This window comes from Meleagris gallopavo, chromosome 5, assembly GCF_000146605.3.
Source record: "Meleagris gallopavo isolate NT-WF06-2002-E0010 breed Aviagen turkey brand Nicholas breeding stock chromosome 5, Turkey_5.1, whole genome shotgun sequence".
NCBI lineage: Eukaryota > Metazoa > Chordata > Aves > Galliformes > Phasianidae > Meleagris > Meleagris gallopavo.
Window position 1 is genome coordinate 27816618 of NC_015015.2, and position 19728 is coordinate 27836345.

General features: G+C 43.2%; 1 protein-coding gene across 4 annotated transcripts in view; it reads right to left on the reverse strand.

Annotated features, from left to right (window-relative positions):
• Positions 1–6: 6 nt before the first annotated feature.
• Positions 7–19728, reverse strand: part of TMEM229B (transmembrane protein 229B) — a 29885-nt gene continuing 10163 nt past the window's right edge. For 3 of the 4 annotated variants that reach the window (XM_010711544.3, XM_019615651.2, XM_010711543.3), the window contains exons 2-3: positions 19494–19653; positions 7–1223 (exon numbers count right to left, since the gene is read on the reverse strand). In XM_010711544.3, the coding sequence (XP_010709846.1) occupies positions 693–1196 (504 nt within the window). In that variant the 5' untranslated portion in view covers positions 1197–1223; positions 19494–19653 and the 3' untranslated portion in view covers positions 7–692. Of the gene's footprint in view, positions 1224–10169; positions 10223–19493; positions 19654–19728 lie in introns of all 4 variants that reach the window. The other variant, XM_010711545.3, reaches the window with a different exon arrangement.

Below are 19728 nucleotides of genomic sequence, written 5' to 3' on the forward strand. Positions count from 1 at the left end.
AAAGAAAAAAAAGAAAAAAAAAAGAAAAAATCTACTATCAGGAATGAGATTTCAAAAAGTACAAGATTTGTATAAATTCAGCAAGATGTCCAGCACCAGATTATATTGTGGTGCAAAAAAAGAACCTCGGGGTAGGCCAGTGGACCTCATGAGGGGAACACCATCTACCTCCCCAGCAGACTGCCAGCCTTAGGTTCTTCTCCATAGCAGACAGATTTTCCTTGTTCCTGCAGCATCTCAGGTCCCATGGGAGGTATTGGTTGCAAGCAAGCACCTGAATATTGCCTAATGGAGTAAGCCGATCACTGACTTTGCTGGCATGTCCATGACCATCCTCCAATGATTACATTTTTCTTTTTTGAATGCTTTTCCACCTTAGCATTTTTTCCCTCCTTCTTTCTCCACACAAAAGTGTAAGCAAAAGGACTGCTTTCATCTGTAATAAGTTAAAATCAGAAACGACCTAACTAACAAGTAACTGATATTGGTCCTTGGAACCCAAAGAGTAAAATCCTTAGAAAATCTACTGGTTCCATTTTTTTTCTGGTATATCCCATGCACACCCCCATTAGAAAAATGGGGTATATGAATCTTATCATACAGCAAGGAGCAGTACCTCAAAGCCAGAGCTAACAGCCTGTGGTAGAGGTCTGAGCTCTCTCAGATTGCTAAGGGTGGCTCCGAGTCACGGTTCAATCCGTCTTCACGTGGCCATTGGCCAAGGCAACGGGAACAGTAGGAGCCCCTGGCTCGGCAGTCTCATCAAATCTCAAGCGCAGGGTGTTCCTGATCACCAGCTGTTCCATGATGAAAGAAGCACAAAACCATGGGATGGCATACTCCAGGGTGATCAGGCCCATGAAGTCAAAATCAAACTGGGAATAGTCCCACGGGCAGGCATTGAACTGGCGTAGGATGAGGCCAGTGGTGAACTCCCAGAGATACGTCCAGAGGGTGTAAATAAAGCAGCGCACTAAAATGTGACACTTGTCTTTGAGATACAGATACATCTTCTCCACAATGAGGATGGAGGTGCCATAGATGAAGAGTGCCCACACACTGGTAACACCTGGGAACTTCCAGTTGAAGTTGACCACAAACTCCCAGGCAGCTGTGAACATGACCTCACAGAAATAGCCATGAATGGCATAGAGGTACCATCGCGAGAAAGCGGTCAGAGGTTCTGCCGCAGCCATCCTTCTGCACACACCCTGGTAGGCACTCTGAAACAAAGACAGAGAGAGGAGTCAGTGAGGAATTCAAGTCCTTACCACCTAGATTGCAACATGCACAGATCTTAACATCCACAAAGAGAAAATTCTAATAAGAAACGTGCATTTAAAATTGTATCATTTTTACTACAGCAAATTTAAGCTCCGGGGAAAAGTGTCACCTTCTCAGGCTCTGAGTCTCAGAATGCATCTGGACTACTCTGACTAAAGACTGGGATGTGGCTGGTATTGCACTCATGGTAAAGAGGGAACTGAAAGTTTCAAGGACTTTGCCAGGAGAGAGGCTACTAAAGAACTTACTGGATGCAATCATCAGCAGAAAAATACAGGCTTCTCAGAAGGAGCACACATCATCTTTTTGCTCTTTTCAAGAAACAGTATTGTCCTTTGCTTTTATTTCTATCTCTAAAATGAAGATTAGCTGAGCACAGCATTGAAAATCTGAGCCTTTTTCATCTGTCTCCTACAGTCTCCATACCCAGAAAGTTTACTGTAGAGAATGACTGAGATTTGATGGAAGCTACAGAAAGGAAACCAGAAGAGAAAGTCTCAGAGGTATTACACTTTCCCATATACATCTTGCATCCATTCAGCTGAACTGTTATTTCTTCTTAATTCTTTCAGTTAGAGAATTCTGGCATCATATCTAGGATTTAGAGAATCATCTCTTATGCTATCGAACTGCCCAGTACCAAGTCAAAAAGGACAAGAGAGCCATTGAAATCCATACAGATTTGGCTTCAGGACAGCAAAGCACAAAGAACAAGAATAAAAAAAACAGCTGAGCAGAGAGAGAGGTGGTTAGTCATGATAAATAGGAAATGAGAACAAACTCTATTTGTCTCTACAGGAGGAAACTTGGTGAAGAGATTTCTGAGAGGGCATAATTTGCTTATCGCTGAGCAGTTTAAACACAGTTGGTTTTCACGCTTCTTTGTAGAGATTCACAAGGTCCTAAGCATTGCTTTACCACACTATATTCACTGGCAGAAGCTGATTAGATATCGTTTTACTGAAGGGAGTCCTATGCTACAGGGTGAATTTGACATCCTCCGGATTTTAAAAAATTTCTCTTTCAGGCTGAGTTTCTCGACTTCATCAGACATTATTTAATTCATTTGCTCTGCACTTGTCAAACCCATGGTACCCCACGTACCATGAGGTTGTCAACCCTTGCTACCTCATAGTGTAGTAAGGACTACACTATGTCCTGTGTGCAATTCCAAGTGGATTGTTCCTGCCCTGCTTTGTAATCATTGCCTCTCTGGACAAAATATTAACATGCAGTGTGACTAAAACTGTCAGGAAATCATCAGGAAAATGGAAGTAGAATAATGAAAATGGAGAGCACAAAAGAGAATATTCACTGAAAAAGTACCTATGGGAGGAGAGATGAACTGTGGTATGTTTCTTAGCAATGAAAACCAATGGGAAATATTGAAAGTGGAAAGGACAGAACCGTATCCATGAATTCACTCCTCTCTTAAGTACTCACTTATAAACAATCATAGTCTTGTCAGCTCACATGATGTGAATGAACAAAGTCTCTTTTCCTAACAGCACAATCTGTTTCACATATAGTACTGAACTATCATCAAATGCTACAGATTTGGGTCATCAGTACATTTTGAACTTGTGGGTGAAAGACTTTGCAAAGTATCAATTCCTGACACTGAAATTTTTGGCTAATAGCTGAACTGAAACCAGGTCTGAGACAACCTCTACAGTATGATGAACCCATTTATAACCACCACAGATGTATTATGAATCCCGAGCCTTTCACTGTAACTGCAAGAAGTAAAGCGTCAAAGTGCTGACATTGTCTCAGCACTTCCCTTCAACTGTCAGGTGCCAAGTCAGCACAAGCTTGATGGGAACTTCCTGCTCTTGATGTCCTTGAAGGACAATCCTCACAGATGCCAGCTGATGAAAAGCACCTGGAGACAGGACAGATGCTGAACTGGGGCAGCCCAAATGTAATCTGGTTCCACTGTGATAGGCAATAAGTCCTTCACTCAATGCAGCTCCTCCTGCACAACATTCAATTCAAGGTAACACCAAAGTATACGTTAAAAAATATAACAGAATGGACAATGCCAAGAGTGTATACAAGAAGCTACATCCTTGTACAAGTTGCGGATTGCACAGTGTCATAGTGACAAGTTGCTTGAGCAATTACAAAAGTAATTAACAATTCCCAAGTATCTTGTTTCCCAGCCACACCAAAGTGGCTCATGCTTGGCAGATAATACAGAGAAAGATGGTGTTAAAAGGGAAATGAGGGAAAACAGTGCTGTCTTACTGGATAGCAGTTAGTGCCCAAGGACCATGTTCAAAGTAATTACAGGCTGTTAGTGGCACAAGCATCCAGACAGAGAGCCAAGACTGTAACTGATGCACATTTATGAAAAGCTTGAAATAGATAATTGATCTTGGTGATACAAGACTTTTAATGGAGTGACAGTAATACAGATTAAAAAAAACTCTGAGTATATGATAGTTGTTCAGTCCCCTGAGAAAAAACAAATGGCATTCATCAGTGAGGTCTCTCCAGTGGAATGAGCAGCAGCTTCCAGAAAACAAGAAACACAGCTGCCATCTATGCAATTGTCTCAGCAGAGTAAGTAATGGAGATTACACATTAACAGCAGCTTGAGATGATGGAAGTACCTTCCACCAGAAAAATGTATTTCAAGCAGCTAGAGAAATGGTTCGCTCAAAATGCAGTGTTATTATTAAGACTGAGCAAAAACTGAGCACTGTGTTTTTCTCAAGTAGGACCTTCTTTTCCAACTTGCTGATAGAATTACAAGAAAAATGGGAAGTCTATGGAAACCACACCCAGGCCTTAGAGGAACGTGCTGCCTGTGCAGGTAGCACAGAGGCCAAGAGCTCCTCTGCCACAACAAGGAAGGACAGGTCAAGCAGAGGACAACTGTGAAGGGCTGATTCTCTACAGAGACCTGGTTCAGAAGATTAGGGCAGAATTCTGGTATAGGGCTGTAAGAAAACAATACTGTATCAGCACTAAGATCATATTTCCACACTTCAGTATATCAGCTCCAAATGGGATATCCATCATTGCTTAGGGTGAGCAAGATGCAGACAAACCTGATGCATGAGGCCACATAAGCAGAAAGGATGTAAATATTAGTGCAAGATCCTTTGTGCAAGAGGAAGACTTTCATCCTCCCTTGCAGTTGTCCATTTTTTTCCCCTTTCTCCAAATGAGACAACTGTGAATAGACAACTCTGAAACAGTGGCACCTGCCACTCCCTTATTATAAACCCTTCTGCTTATGATATGCTCCTTCTTATCCAAGTAGTATTTACATAAAAGTAACTGTTCTTAATGAATTTATCAATGATTTTCATTGGGACATCTTTGAAGATACTGTGCTATTCAATAAGGCTGGGAGAATCAAATAAAGCCTTTTTGCTTTAACAAAGAGTAGGTCAACAAATATATGTTGATGAAAAGCAACACACATTTTAGAGGCAATACCTTTTTAAATGCATATCTCTTCCTCTTATTTTTTTCTTTCCCTCTGAGTAAGCTCCAAATCAGAATGCCTGTGCAACCGGGACACCATTAACATGCTGCAACTGTATCTATCTTCAATGTTTTTGTATAAATCTCACACAAATCATTAGGAGTAAAGATTTACGGAACACTAGTGCTGGATTTGGCCCCAAGACATTAGTTCATTAGTGTTTAAAGATTTATGCAGCAAAGTCTCAGCAGTACTTATGCACTGAAGTCATAAGTCTGAGGAGATAGCCATCCTCCAGGTAACTGAGAGCCTCAATTAACTGCATCTCAGAAAATAGAATTTTAGTTCTTCTGAAGTGTGGAACAGTTCCAGCAAATCGATTAATCAAACCTCATAATGAGTCTAAAAGAGAGCCACAGACATATGTGTCTTGACAGATTTGATGGCCCTTCCTTACTCATCGCACTTTCAGGATGGATCTGGAGCTCTGGGATTTTGGTCACTTCTGAATATATTGATCTGTTTTTGTTCCTTCTCTCTCTGGACTCCAGCTCCATTGGGATATATGTTGTCTCCATTCTTCTGAGGTCTACTGTATTGCAAGGAAGAAAGCCAATTTTCTGCTTTTTTCCCTCATTTTTTGTTTCTAGCTCCTTCTCCTTACAAGATACATCATCTTCTGCTTCTTTCACCCTGTGCATTCTGTATCTGCTGGCAGCCTCTGATCCCTGCCTATCTTTCAAATCTGTTCCAAAGAGGACTGGATTCAGTAAAAAGGAATGACGACAAAAGAAGATTAAATGAATCCAATTACCAGACTAAGCCAAAGAGATGGGGAAGTGTAGCTGTTACCGGTAATGCCTATGTGGGATGCCCAGAAGGCACCATTTCATAATGAGGAAAAAGATGGGGGTTTCTTTGGAGGGAGCTTTTTAAGGAACAAATAGAAAACAAGAAGGCATTACTAGTTTAAAGATTTTTCTGACAAATGTGATCCCTTGAATGGTAAAAAAAGCTCAGGAAGATGAGACTTGCCATGCCCTGCACCATGCATTGCCTCATGTTACCGGAATGGACCTTTGCCCACAGCAACCACCCTAACCTGAGAGCAAGCTAAGGCAGCAGCTCTTCAATTCCAGTGACCAAGTGGAATGCTTCCTATGTTCCAGACAAAAAGCTTCTTCAGAGTCAAGCAAGTAGCATGCTCACAAGGCAAATTTGTGAAAAATGGCTGAGATCACAATCAACACCTAGAATTATTATCACTCAGTCTGTCCAAATCTTTTGGGCAAAATCATGTCCCTGTCTAGCTGGTTGCTAGAACACTGCCTCATCTGCCACTGTCCCATGTGAAAAAGCTGCCCTTAGTCCTCAGGGTATGCACTGGCACTACAGGAAAGTGTCCACCAAAGCCCCAGCACAGAGAAGACTTGGAAACCAGGGCACAGCTGTAGGAGTAGACAGAGCATCTATCAGCCTGCAGAGGTTTTTTAGTCTTAACAGTAGCCCAAATTTACTTTATTCTCTGCAGTGAGGGCAGAACTGAGTTCCAGAAATGATTTTTCCAAAGCTGCTGCAAGTTTACAGTCCGTAACTTCAGGTCTGAGCATTGGTAGCTCCTGGTGGGCAGCTGTCAGCTCACTTCTTGGGGCCAGGAACATGCACTTCTAACGGTGTGCTCACACACAGTAGCAATCAAAATTCACGGCTGATTTTGAAAGCTTGGGCTTAACATGTTGCATTAGCTGACTGAAGCAAATCTGACATTCAGAGAACATAATGCACATCATGGCTTACAAGGAAAAGCAACCAAAACAGAGTGATGAGTGGAGAGACAACTTATCCTGAGAACATGCTGAGAGTTTACAAGCCACAGCCAATATCATTTCCTCTGCCACTAAAGAACCAGCAAACACAAAGGAGAAAAAACATTAAGATCAAGGCGTATCGCCTAACTTACATGATTTCTTAAGGAAATCTAAGGCAGCTCTTCTTTCGGAATTTTCTTTTTCTTCTTAGTAAATGCCCCTCTCATTTTCTTTCCAAAGCAAAATGAAAAGCATACACACCAGTCCACTCTGGATGAACAACCTCACAATAATAAATTGATTTAGACAACTCAGAGATCAATACCAGTCCTAACAAACAAGCACTTAGCCCAGCTCTTCAGAAAAATTTTCACTTACAGGCCAGAATCAGTATGCAGTGGAAGAAAGCCAGGTTTGGCAATTAGAACATCAAGAAATTCAAACTCACTTCACATTGAAAATGAAGGTTGGCAGAAAAGAATCTTGTGATCAAGGCACCGAAGTAAAAGTATGTAAAATCCTTGCTTGCTAATACCGTGAGATAATCCAAGTCACCTAAAACTGTGAAGAGAAACTGTGTATGTAAGAAGACTAAAAAAACCCCAAACATTAGAACTATTGGCAGGTCCGAGGCAGTGTCTCCTGGTTTGCTGCAGGAGAAACTAAATGCAGCATTTCAGAAGTCTGGTACTTATTTCACTGCAGAAGAAGAGAGCAGCCTCAAAAAATTCTTGCTACATACACAGCTGCAAAAAGCTATTTCCTTCTCCTTATATTACTCTTCTCCAGCACACAAACCTTTATAAATCCCTACTATTGAAGTGATGGTATTGGGTAACTGGGCAGTGTAAGCACCCACAGCAAGCAGCTGTTGCCACTCCTCACCTGAGAGGAACAGCATCTGCTGCAAACCATGAAGACATGCAGCATCTGGGCTTATGCTGAGATAGACTCAAGCCTCACAGGCAGAAAGTGCTGCATGGAGATAGATGAAAAAGAAGAGAGAACACTTTCAAGCACCTGCGGAAATGGGACCTTAGACTGTCATCAAAAGGGGAAAGAGAGAAGAAAACTTCTTGAAGTCTGTTGATGGCAATTCTACATTTTTTTTTCTTCCTTAACTGTTCCTCCTTTAATATTCTGTGAATAAGTATTTTCCTTATTTACTTACACACTTTTCCTAATATCAAACTACCACTGAAATGTGAAGTAATGAGAACCTCGAAGTGCTCTCTGCTTTTGCCATGCTGCAAAGCCTCAGATTTTCTGCTAACAGCCTTGCAGGAGGAAGCTTCACAAATTTCACATTGCTAAATTGTTTTCTTTCAAGGAAGAAAACTTAGTGGAGCCCCCAAGATGGTGGCTGTCTCATCTTCATTTCAAATTCATGCAGATCCTGAGAGGCAACAAATGATCTGGGAAGGATGGGCAGAAGAAGCTAAGTCTCACAGTCCTACTGACCACCGGGTCAGACAAAATCCTCAGGTAGGCACCCCTGCCTACAGCTGGGGAAGACAGCTCCTCTGAAGCAGCTTCCATTTTATCATAGGGGTGAATCACGCCATAACTGGCTTGCAGAGCACAAAAATCAGCAGTTGAAATACATTGTATGAGCAAATAAATTAGCAGTGAGTTTTACCCTCTACTGTTCAGGTTTACTTCAATTCAGAAAGAGATGCAAGCAGCCTGTAAGTGCTATCACTGAGGATATTTGTCTTCACAGACTACTCAAATTTCTCTGTCCTTAATAAGAAATTGAAAAGAAAAACAACAAAGTCTTAGGTTCTATGGCCAAATTCCTACACAGCAGACATACCCCTCCACTGCATTTGATAGTTGCCATTTCCATCTTTGCAAAAAGAATGCTTACATTTTCAGCACTGTTATTTCCTCAAAGTATCAGGAAGCTTATTATCTTCAGGTTGGATATTAGTAAAAATATCTTCTGAGAAAGAGTGGTTGGGCACTGGCACAGGCTGCCCACAGAGGTGGTGGAGACACTATCCCTGGAGATGTTCAAGAACCAAGTGGACGTGGCACTGAGGGACATGGTTAGTGGGTACAGTGGGAGTGGGATGATGGTTGGACTAGATGACCTCAGTAGCCTTTTCCAACCTTAATGAGGCTATGATTCTATTCTATCTGGGTTACAACTACATACATACCATCTTCACTTTTTATGCACTCTTGCCATTTTTTTCTTTTGTAACAATGAAGAAACAGATCTGTCACAAACCTCAAATTCACTGGTTCATATTTCTTCTCAGATCAAAATCATCCATCTGATTATGTGCTTTATGTCTCAAGAAGGTGGCACCTTCCCACTGGAAAATCTAACTGAAATCATCAACTTTCAAGAAGAGGTAGGCCAAGCGCTCACAGCCTTTTTCAAATAAAAGAGTAACTCAACATTTGTGCTTCGTGTGGAACTGGCCATCTGCTTCTTCCTGCTATTCAGAGAAACCTCTTACCTCTTTAGGCATCAGTTTCTTAACTCAGCATTGGCCCTCAAGCTTTTACTGCCTCACCCTACATTTATCTCCTTTTCAAGTCACTCACCTCATGAAGGCAAGTCCCAGAAATGTTTCCCAGTACAGTTCTTCCAGGCAGAAACGTGTGCTCCCAGCTGCAGCTTCACAAACTCCAGCTTGTGAGCCAGGGAGCTGGGTCAGAAGGATGCCTTGCCTCTCTTCCTTCTGCAGCTGACCTCACCTTGGTTCCTTTCCAGTTCTTTTTGAGCTTCATACTGCCTCACTCCCAAATCACAGACCTGAACTGTTCTCTCACGCTCTAATTAGGACTGAACCACAGATATCTTGATTTGTTTTAATTAAAGCAAATCAACCCACTATGCTTACACAATTTTTAAATCTACCTACAGATATATAAAAATGCTAGATTCAGGATTCCTGCCTGCAGCCTGCCAACCACATATCACAGCTCCACAGGGAATGCCCAGTTCCATCCTTTGCACATCTCATATGAAAGCAGATTCATTCAATGTTAGATCTCCATCTTTTTTTCGGATTTCCTTTTTTGACTGCAGCATGCCCAGATGACAGTGCTTTATTGAATGGTCCTCCTGATAAAACCAGTGAACGGATTCATCACTCTGATGCAGTACACCATTTTGAAAAATAGCCTATATTTATTAGTCAACATCAGTATAAGCCTTTAGGCTTCTTGAAATAAGACACAAGACGTGTTTATAAGTATGTGCACAGGGATGCTTTGAACACTGCTGTATGACAAGTCCAGGAATTAATCATTCATAGATTTCATTATCTGGGTGGCCCAAATCATAAAACAATGCAATACCCCTGCTTTGAAGATCTGGCCATTTATGGCTGTGATATGTGCTGAAAGCCTACTCGTATTCGTCCCTTATCCCAGATCTGATGTACACATTTAGTCTTCAGAAAAATTCTAAACCATGTCTAGTTAATAGTACCTAACAAACATTTTCTTTGGAACTACTTGAAATTAACTGTGTCATGTAAATACTGCTTACTTGATAAACATCTGAGAAAGGAATTAAGCCTCCACCTTAGGAAGCCTCCACCTTACAACAGAAAATCCTTAAGAACTACTAACTCTAATCCTAAACTCAGCAAGGAGGTAAAAACAATACTCACCTCTTCACTCCTATTGGTTGCCAATTCACACAGAAAATATCTTCCTCTCTCAGCTGGAGAAAGATGGCACAGACACAAAAGGTCAACACACAAAGACAAAGGGAGATTTGGATTTGAGTTCATACACACAGCTGCCACAGTAAAAGGCAGTACAATTTTCTTGCTTGAAACTGCTACCATATTTGTGCTGTCTCCTTTAAGACCCAGGAGTCAAAGCATAGAAAGGGAGGGAAAGCTGGTGAGAAGTTCTGGATGCCTCATCCCTGGAAGTGTTCAAGACCAGGTTGGATGGGACCCTGGCAACTTGATCTAATGCCCAGTCTAGTGGTTGGCAACCCTGCCCAGAGGGGGAAGCTTGGAAATAGATGACCTTTAAGGTCTCCTCCAACATAAGCCATTCAGTGATTTGGTGAAATAACGTGGGAAAAAAAGACTTCATGAGAACTTTGCATTGAGAACAAAATCTGGCTCAAAAGAAGACAGTTGGAAAGACTCAGGACAATTTGTAGAATTGAAGGAAACGAGGAAGAGTGCACACACACAAGTAAATTTTCAAGTGGATTACAAGCAGAATCCTTGCAGGGGCCAGATTTTGGGAAAGTGAAATCACTTGTTTCATAACCACTAACCTCACCTACACAGATAATAATGAAGATCCATAGCTCTTCACAGCTGCTACAGTGATGAGATAAAATCTGCATACATGTTCTACCCTACTTCTGACTACCAACTTCAAGTCAACAGCCTTCAGAACAGTTTTGCTTGGTATTAGACACTGTTTCAGAAAAGTAAGTTCTGCTCTGCTCCGCAGGCAGGATTGTTCTGTGCTTCTCTAGTTCAGCATTCCCTTCTGTCTGAAGAAGCTGCTGTATGCAGGAAGAACAGAAAATGACCAAGTATAGCCAGACTGTGTGCACTGACCTGCTTTGGCCTTATGAAACAGAGAAGTCAATTGTTTAAATCCCATCTCCACTAACCTGGCGCTGCAGTGGGGCATGGCTATCATTTGTATAGTGCCCAGCAGAAAGAGGCAGGAGGGGGCTTTTGTCATAATCTCCTGCAGCCTCAGCCCTGGGTTAGCAGCACACATCACAACTGAAATTGCCAAATGCCAGATCCTGCCTTGCATCTGCCTGTCCCAGATGCCAACATTGAGGATGAAATGGAAGAAAGGAGAGAAAAAACATCTCTCTAGAGTAGAAGTTTGTTAAGACAGATGAGTTCCTTGCATCCCAGCTTGTGTCAGAATACTTCACCCCCCCCTAGTATTTTTATCACAGGATACGACCAGGTATCAGTAAATTCAAGTAACAAAGGCCAGTACAAACACACAAAGGCAAACAGTCTGTACATAAAACAACATGTCAAACCACATCATCTTTCTTAATTCCCTGCTGCTGCAGGAAGATGGAGATTTAAAATCTAGAATCCTATTTATTTTGCTATTTGGGCAAGACACAAAGCTCTTATGTTTTCTTATATTTCAAATGATTGACAAAGCTTCTTCATAATCCAACCACAGGCACTAATTAGCCAGGAACCTTGGCCATGTCAGAAGAGAGACAAAAACACTTTGATGGGCATACAAGGCCCTCCAAAACACACAGGGACATGAGTATGGAGGAGCAATTGGCAGCCAGTTCTGGCTGGTATTCAGCTCTGCAATGCACGTGGCTTGTCTTCACTGCTGGGCTCCACAGGCAAGATGCTTGATGCTTGTGCCAGAGAGGATCAGACCCACCACAGACCCAGACATATTTTCAGTAACTTTTTGATCTTATTACTTTGATCAGACCAGAGACAGAAACCTGACACAACAAATAGCTCCAAGCCCAAACACAGCCCGAGAACCCGAATCTTACTGTTCACCTCTGCTCTAGCACCTCACCAGCATCAGCTGCTGTCAAACATATTACCACTCCTTAGGAAACCCTATTGCACTTGATCTTCAAAGGAAAAGGAGTTCTGAGTAGAAAATACCTCACCCAGTTCCCAAGGGTAGAATTCTGAAAGTTTCACAAAGCCTAATGACCAAATCCTGTGATGTACAGGACGCTGTCAGCTGCAAGATGAGAAAAGATGCTCCCTACCAGGCTGCACTCCACAGATCCACAGAGACATTTACATTCCATTCGTATGTGTAAGAGGAAGTGGTCAGATCGCTGCTTCCACCCACAGAGTTCAATTCTTTCTTAATACCTCCCATAACCAGTTTCTCCCAATGACCGAGGTGTCCCTTAATTTCTGTGGCGTTGCCAGAGGAAGCTTATTGTGCTCTGCACCTGGTAGGAAGGACTCAGTTTCCCCCTGAGTCCTGGGGAGTACACCCAGAAAAGAAGAACACCGTGGCCACACCACAATGCAGCAGGAGGGCAAAATGGAGGCAAACTGCCCCTCTGGAGTCCATGGTGTGGTCTCTACCTTGTCATTGAACAGCAATTCACTTGACTTTGTTTTATCCTGCTGTAACCTAATGCTTCATCCAGCTACTGTGTAACTGTCCCTTTGTGTTCAGACAGAATGGCCTTGGACAGAGGTGACAGAAGCATCCTGCCCAGCTGGCAACCCATCCCTGGCTCCAGAGCAGAGCAGGGCTTTTCCAGAGCCAGACTATTTTTTGTTCGGGACTTTCTGTTCAGCTCTTTGTTTCGAGTGCCCCTAACACCTGGCTTACGTTTTCAGCTTTTATTTTGCAATTTCCTGAAGATAAAAGATAAAGACGTACTCTAAAAAAAAAAACAACACCACATGTTATTTAGGAGACACGGCTGTTAGTTTAGCAGTGAGGAGTTGACCTCTCCTTTGTGCAGGCACAGAGCTCTCATTAACATTAACTGAAAAGTACCTTTAACAGGGGCCTGTTCCTTGAGGTTCAGGCTCCAGTCACCTGCTTTACATCATTACTACAGCAGACCATGATTCTGACAAATTATTTGCATGACAGTTTTACCAGCTTTTGAATTTCATATAAACTTTTCCTCTCGCCACATACAGACCAGAATGGACTCAAGAACTTCAGGCACTCCCAAGTACCTTGGCTACAAGCTTTGTCTTTGCAGCCTTTCACTAACAGTCAACTCAAGCTGTGATGGCAGCCAGAGGTGGACATACTGGAAACCAAAGTGGAGTCTGCACATTGGTACCACCAGGGTACTATTCCTGCACCTTCCCAATACCTCCCTACAGGCACCTGAAGCTTGTAGAATCATTGTTTATTTACCCCAGTTAAATACCCAAGGTTAAGTGGGATAATTTCAGGTCTTATCAAACACAAAGATTTTTTTCTTTACCTTATTTTCCTTGGGGCAACAATAGGTACCTCATGCCTCTGGGCAAAGGGACAGCTCTCCTCTGTGTGTTGGGAATGATCTTGTGGTAGGAGTAATACAGAATTCTTCTGTGTAATCCTGCTCACATCGGTCACCAAAAACATAAGAAAGAAGAAAAACCTCTCCAAAACAAACAAAAAGCATACCTAAATTCCTTTAAAATCATCTTTAACATGTGTTCAACAGAGCATCAGATGATCCACAGCAAATGGAACCAGAGCAGCAGCATATGTTGTCTCTGCTTATGTAAAATGCTTAAGAGCTGTCATTTCAATCACACATCTGCTGTTGGCAGCCCTGGAGGCACACACACTGGTCACCCTGTCCGTTCCTCTCAGGAGGCACTTACACCCGGCAGTGTGTGAGGACTTCTATGTCAATCAGCAGGTATCTGAGCATGCACTGTTGGTAGGATGAGTAAGAATGTAAGTTCTTATCACCTACCATGGCTAAATCAGATTGAATGTGCTTCCATAATATGACTAGTGTCAGTCCATACAGCAGAAGACCTGTCACACTGCACTCATGACAACCAGTGCTAGTGCCACGACTTTGCACAGAAGCATCTAGAGAAGCCAAGATGTTTAGAAAGGCTATCGAGGCACTTTTCAAGTGTGCTCCTTGTGCTTAAACCTGTTCTAACTTAGAACCTATCCTGCACCTAACCAACTTGCTTCACTCTATCTTCCTTGTTTCTCAGAGTTCCCATAGCTGCAACAATATACAAAGTTAACTTACACATTGCATATGTAAAAGCAACTTTTAAACAAGTGCGTGTGTAGTACAGAACAGAGTACATCTGTACCTGAAAACACTCTAGAATTGGAGAGTGACTTCTAAAACCTTACACTGGTAACAGTTTTCTGAGCTATTTCTCACTTCAGGCTTCAGGTCACTCCCAGTCATCTGAATTTAGACACTGACAGCACATGATAACGTACAAAGTTCTACACTGCAGCCACAACACTGGCAGAACCTCCCTTCAGTCTGTGATAGGCTCTGTGATGATCAGCATACAGGCACAGGGAGGGACTACTGTTCCCCTCCTGACAGAGCTATGGCACACAAAGGACTCCGGGAGTCTGACTGAGAGCATAGCAGAAATCAAGTGGCAGAGGTGTTAGAAGGCTGGGATGAAGTCTCAGGAATTGGACTACACGTCAGAGAATGCTGCAAAGATGCGATGCTGCATGGAGGCTCAGCGCTTACAAATTGGGACATACTGGAGATCTACCCCAACGTCTCTCATTCTGGAGGTACAGCTAAATCTGGAATACTGTAGCTCTTCCAGATCAATTCTAAAAGCCATTGAGATTTCTACAATGAAGGGTGGGGAAAGAAAAAAAAAAATTAGACAAGTGAGTAGCACCCAGGTCTCAAATGGAGAAGTAAAATGGTATTCCTAAATCAGTGCCAATGTGAACACACGGATTGGGTGTCTTAAAGCTGTGCTGCCTCACAAAATAATGTGCAAACTGATGCAAGCTCAAAGATGCAGTGGCCACAAGAGAGATGTGAGGGGCTAAATAGTACAGCACAGTAACAGAGGACTCATGAAACCTCTGTTTTGCTGAGGTTCATAGTGCTCTGAGATACAGCTGTGGATTAATCACCCCACTTTCCTGTGCCTCTGGCTGCCACACAAACTGCATTTAGCTACAGATAGGTTTGGCAGGTTGCACAGTTGGTTACTGATACTGCCAAAAACCACCCAGCACCAGTGGAACACAGAGGGCAACTGCAATCAGCCACTTGCAGCACTACTGGATCCAGATAGAGTCAGAAAGGCTGCAGGACTGGGAGGCTCCAGCATCACCCTTGTCTACTCTGTCATCTGTGTCTCGTGGATGCTGGAGTTCACCAAGGCATTTTTTCATTCCAGGGCACCCGGAGGTGCATTTCTGAGTGGATTCACACATTCATATTTAACAGCATGTTCAATAAGCTTCTTCTCTTCTGTACAGCACTTAAGAGTGAGTAATTAAAGGAAATATTACTGTAGTAGAGCTTCTCGTTAGCAACCTAATTAGCCTTCTGAAAATAATTAACATTCCTTTCTATAAAGAGAATAGATGACCCATTACATCCATTAGACAAGCAAAACAAATGCCCAAGGTAAGGGACTTTTTTTCAGAGGAAGAGCACGAGAAGCATCCAGCAATGCCATTAAAAGAGGAAGCTGAGGAGGCACAGATGCCTGTGACTCATGAAGACTAGGCTATGCAGGTGGGTATGCAGGATTGGTGTGTGTCTAGTTGTCAGATGTGTACATCTAGCATTTGCACACAGATATATTCTTTTATCTGCCTCTATGACCTGCTGATAATCCATCAGCTGAAAAATGAGATGCTGAAAAATTTGGCACCCCATCTTTTTTTTGAATGCTTTCAAATTCAGCCACTTAAGCTCATAACCGTCTCTCTCCAAATGCAAAAAAAATCCCCCAAAGGTCTTTTTTTTTTTTAATAGTAAAACACTTCAAAAATTCCCCCAATAAACCACAGTTTAATGTCACATGCAGTTCATTTCCACAGCCTACAGGAACAGCTGAGGTGATGGTAAGAAGCAGCATGAAGTACCTTCTCCCCAGCTGCAGAGGGTGGTGCTCTGATCAGTTGGTATGTTGAAAGAGTGTGGAACATGTTTCTCAATCAGTACCTGTTTGAAATTGGTGTGGGTGAACAGAGCGACAGCTATCAGTGTTGTGGAATGTGCGCGTGTACAGATGAGAAGAAAACTAAGAACACAAGTCAGCATATCACGGACTGGTACAGCAAGAACTGTGGTATTATAACAGTACTATCATGTTTGTTGACTCAGCACAGAACAGATAAAGGAGAAACAAGCCATGACAAAAATCAAGCTTCCCAACATCCATATCTTCCTGGCCATGCAGTTGCATTTTTCCCATTTCTGTGTTCATACATTTACATTCCCCTGGCAGAAGAGTTAAATACTTGTAGCCTTTAAGTGTGATTACAGTGAGGCAAAGCTCAGCATGCTAAAGCTTCCACAGTTACATCACTATGGAAACCACACATCCACTTCCTGCTCTGTTTGTCTGCTTCCTTATCTGATTAAAAAAAAACAAAACCCAAACCTATTTTTCCAATCTCCACACTTCTATCCAGACCACAGGAAGACAAACACTTTTTACCTGCCTCAGGAAGAATACTTTCTTCCTTCAGAGCCACTCTGTGAAAGGCCCCACCTCTCCACATAACTGGGCAGACTTCCACCAGAACACTTACTCCACTTCTTTCAAAAAGCACTCTCCAAATCCAGGCTGGGATTTCACTTTTGATTCCCACCTACAACTTCCCTCAGCTTCTGGACTAGAAGTCCAGAAGGTAAGTGACTTCTAGTGGTAAGTGACTTTTAGGGCAAATTCAGTGAGAAGGCTTAAATAGAAAGCTGAAAACTGTTCTGGATGTGAGCTATAGTATCTTTCCTAGATTGAAACATCCTGTTTCTTTCCTCAAAGCTCATTTTTGTGGAAGAACATTTGAATTGCTCTAAAATCAAGGTAGATGACATTACTAGGCAGCTGCAAACACAAGGGTTGAACTGTTGACAAAGAAGCCCGCTACTTCTGCAGAAGTTGCTGGTTAAAGGTAACTTTTCCCACACTAAAAGTCTAAATCTCTCAGCAAAAGCCTGACAGCCAAGAGCAAATCTGGAAGATGCAGAAGAAAAATGGGGGACAATACTTAGAAGTCTGAAATAAGTTGTGCATTCTACAGCCCAGGTATGTGAAATGGCCGATAGAATCTTCATACTAACATGTCAGAGAGGATAAATTCTCCCCTTTGTCTAAGTATGTGCATTTTGTGGTGAGGAACAGCCTTTGAAAAAATCTTCAGCAAACTCTCTCTGACCTCCCAGCTCATATGTCCCATGAGCTCACAGCAGCTCAGAATTTAGCCTCTGTAGTACCTTCACTCCTTGGCACCTCTCAGCTTCAGCTGCCAACAAGTTTTCCAATCATTATGGAGCAAATGCCCACTAGTAAATAAGTTGAGAAAAGCTATATATTTTACAGAATGTAAGCACCCTCTTCTATGCTAAGGTACTCTGTAATGAAGGAAAAGTCCAGCTGTGCTCAGAGTACTTTTGGTAGATGACAGTCTGGCTTCTCAGTAGGACATAGATAGAAACAACCTAACATAGCATAAATTCTCGTACAAAAACAAGGCGCAGCCACACTAAAGGTGCTGCCCCCTACCAGCTTTCACAAAAGGGAGCCGTCAGTGCTTCATTCTTGATCCTAACTCATTTCCCTCCCACAGACATTCCAGGCACATCCCAGTTCCATTGGTGTTATGGAAGTTCCTACCAATAGCCCACAGAATGAGCAAAGGTTACTTCTGTGTCCTCGAGAATGTCACAACAGCACATATGACAGCTTCTTGGAGAAGGGCAGCCTGAGTGGAAGAGTGATGCAGTCTGCAGGGTCATGTCCCTGTGGCTCTGGGAGCAGATCTGTCTGCACCTCTAGCAGATGGCATTCCGAGCAGCCCAAGTGGATGGCACATACAGGAGGCAAAGGAGGAATTAATTATTCATAGTCTTGTTCTGCTGCCAATGGATCTATGTTTTCTTGTGCCCACACAGCGCTCAGTTTTTGTTTTAACAGTAACAGGAGACGTCTGTGCCTCCTTTGATAGCTCTTGATGGCAGGCGATAAGGAGCATTTGCTCTGCTCACAGCAATGGTACTATACAGCAGGGCACACGCCAGACACAGCTTTCTCCAGAAGAACCCATGGCTGCATCACTGACAGAATGTCTGGGTGCACTCCAAGGCTCAGTCCAGCAGCAGCAACCTTCCTGAATAGCTCTTGACTCTTGCTTTGTCATAATCTGCAGAACTGGCCTGAACCTTGCTGCTCACGAGATGATATTCTGAAACAATTGAGGGCCTGTATACAACCGCACAACCAGCAGCAAGATCACACGCAGAGCCTGGAGCAGTTGTTGACCCTGCTTACCCACACCGCTAGCATTGCCATTGTTCAGACCACTGCTTTTATTCAGTACCTGTCCAGAACTGCTCTCCATTCCCAGAAGAGGGGCAGGGATCAAGCAAGGCAACCTGTGAGACTGGGGCAGTACCACCTGGGATCCCTTGGACACCACCACTACGAAAGGGCCATGAGACCCCTGAGACAGAGAGCAGACTATGGTGGAGGTGCTATGTAAATATGAACATGTAGGTGCTATGCATGGAAAACTCAAAGTGATTTCCCAGTCAGAGAAGTACTGTGCATGACCTACCATGAGGGCCTTAGCCACAATCCAGAAAACAAAACTGTACTCTAAACTGCTGCAAGCTGCACCAGAGCACGTGTATTTTGCCTCCTACTAGGGCATTGTGCTGCAGAGTACTCTGAGAACACTGCAGGGTCCAGGGATTGTTGCTGAGGTCCCACAATGCCTAGCCTGTCTACCAGGATCAATGCAAGTCTTCGCTCAAATATAAAACCTCTTCACTTCGATAGCGTTTTACTCTGTGCAAGTGTAGCCGCTGCAGTAGGTACAGGCAAGAGGAGCCTGTGATCAGCAGAGTAGCACATTGGTGAATCGAGTGCAGAGATTGCACTGTTCCTCAGGGACAGGAATAGGCTCTGCATCATCTGACTCACACCTGTGCAGAGAACAGCCCCTGCTCCTTACCTACTGCTCTTCTTTAGCTCAGGCAGTGCTCCACTGTCCTGATTGCTGTGACTTCCTCAGACTATCTGTGGGTGAGGTTTTAAAGTGACAGTGATGCTGGAATAAGCTCGGCAATATAAATTATGAGCGATTAGAACAGCGCAGCATGAAGCAGACAGAAACCAAGGGCAATGCATGCAAACAGCAACCTTACTCATGCTTCCAGAAAGCAATCTGCAGGTTGAACTCGTGGAAATAATTTCACCTCCTGCCCACACTCACCAGCTCTACATATCTGCTGTGCTGCAAGCCCACTCCTGCCTTCCATCCCCCAACCCTACCTGTTGGGAGGGATCCGGCAGCTCTCCCACTTCGGCCAGCTCCCAGTTCACAGCATCCACGGTGAGGCCAGGCTGTCCCCGCAGGTCCGAGCCACTTCAGACAGCTGCTGTCTTCGAGACAGGACCGTGCAACCAGCAGCTAACGTGGCGACCAGGCAGCCTTCGTAAAGCAAAGCAGCACAGGTTAATGTTAATGCGGCACAATGAGAGAGAGGCTTCCAACACCCAAAGAGCA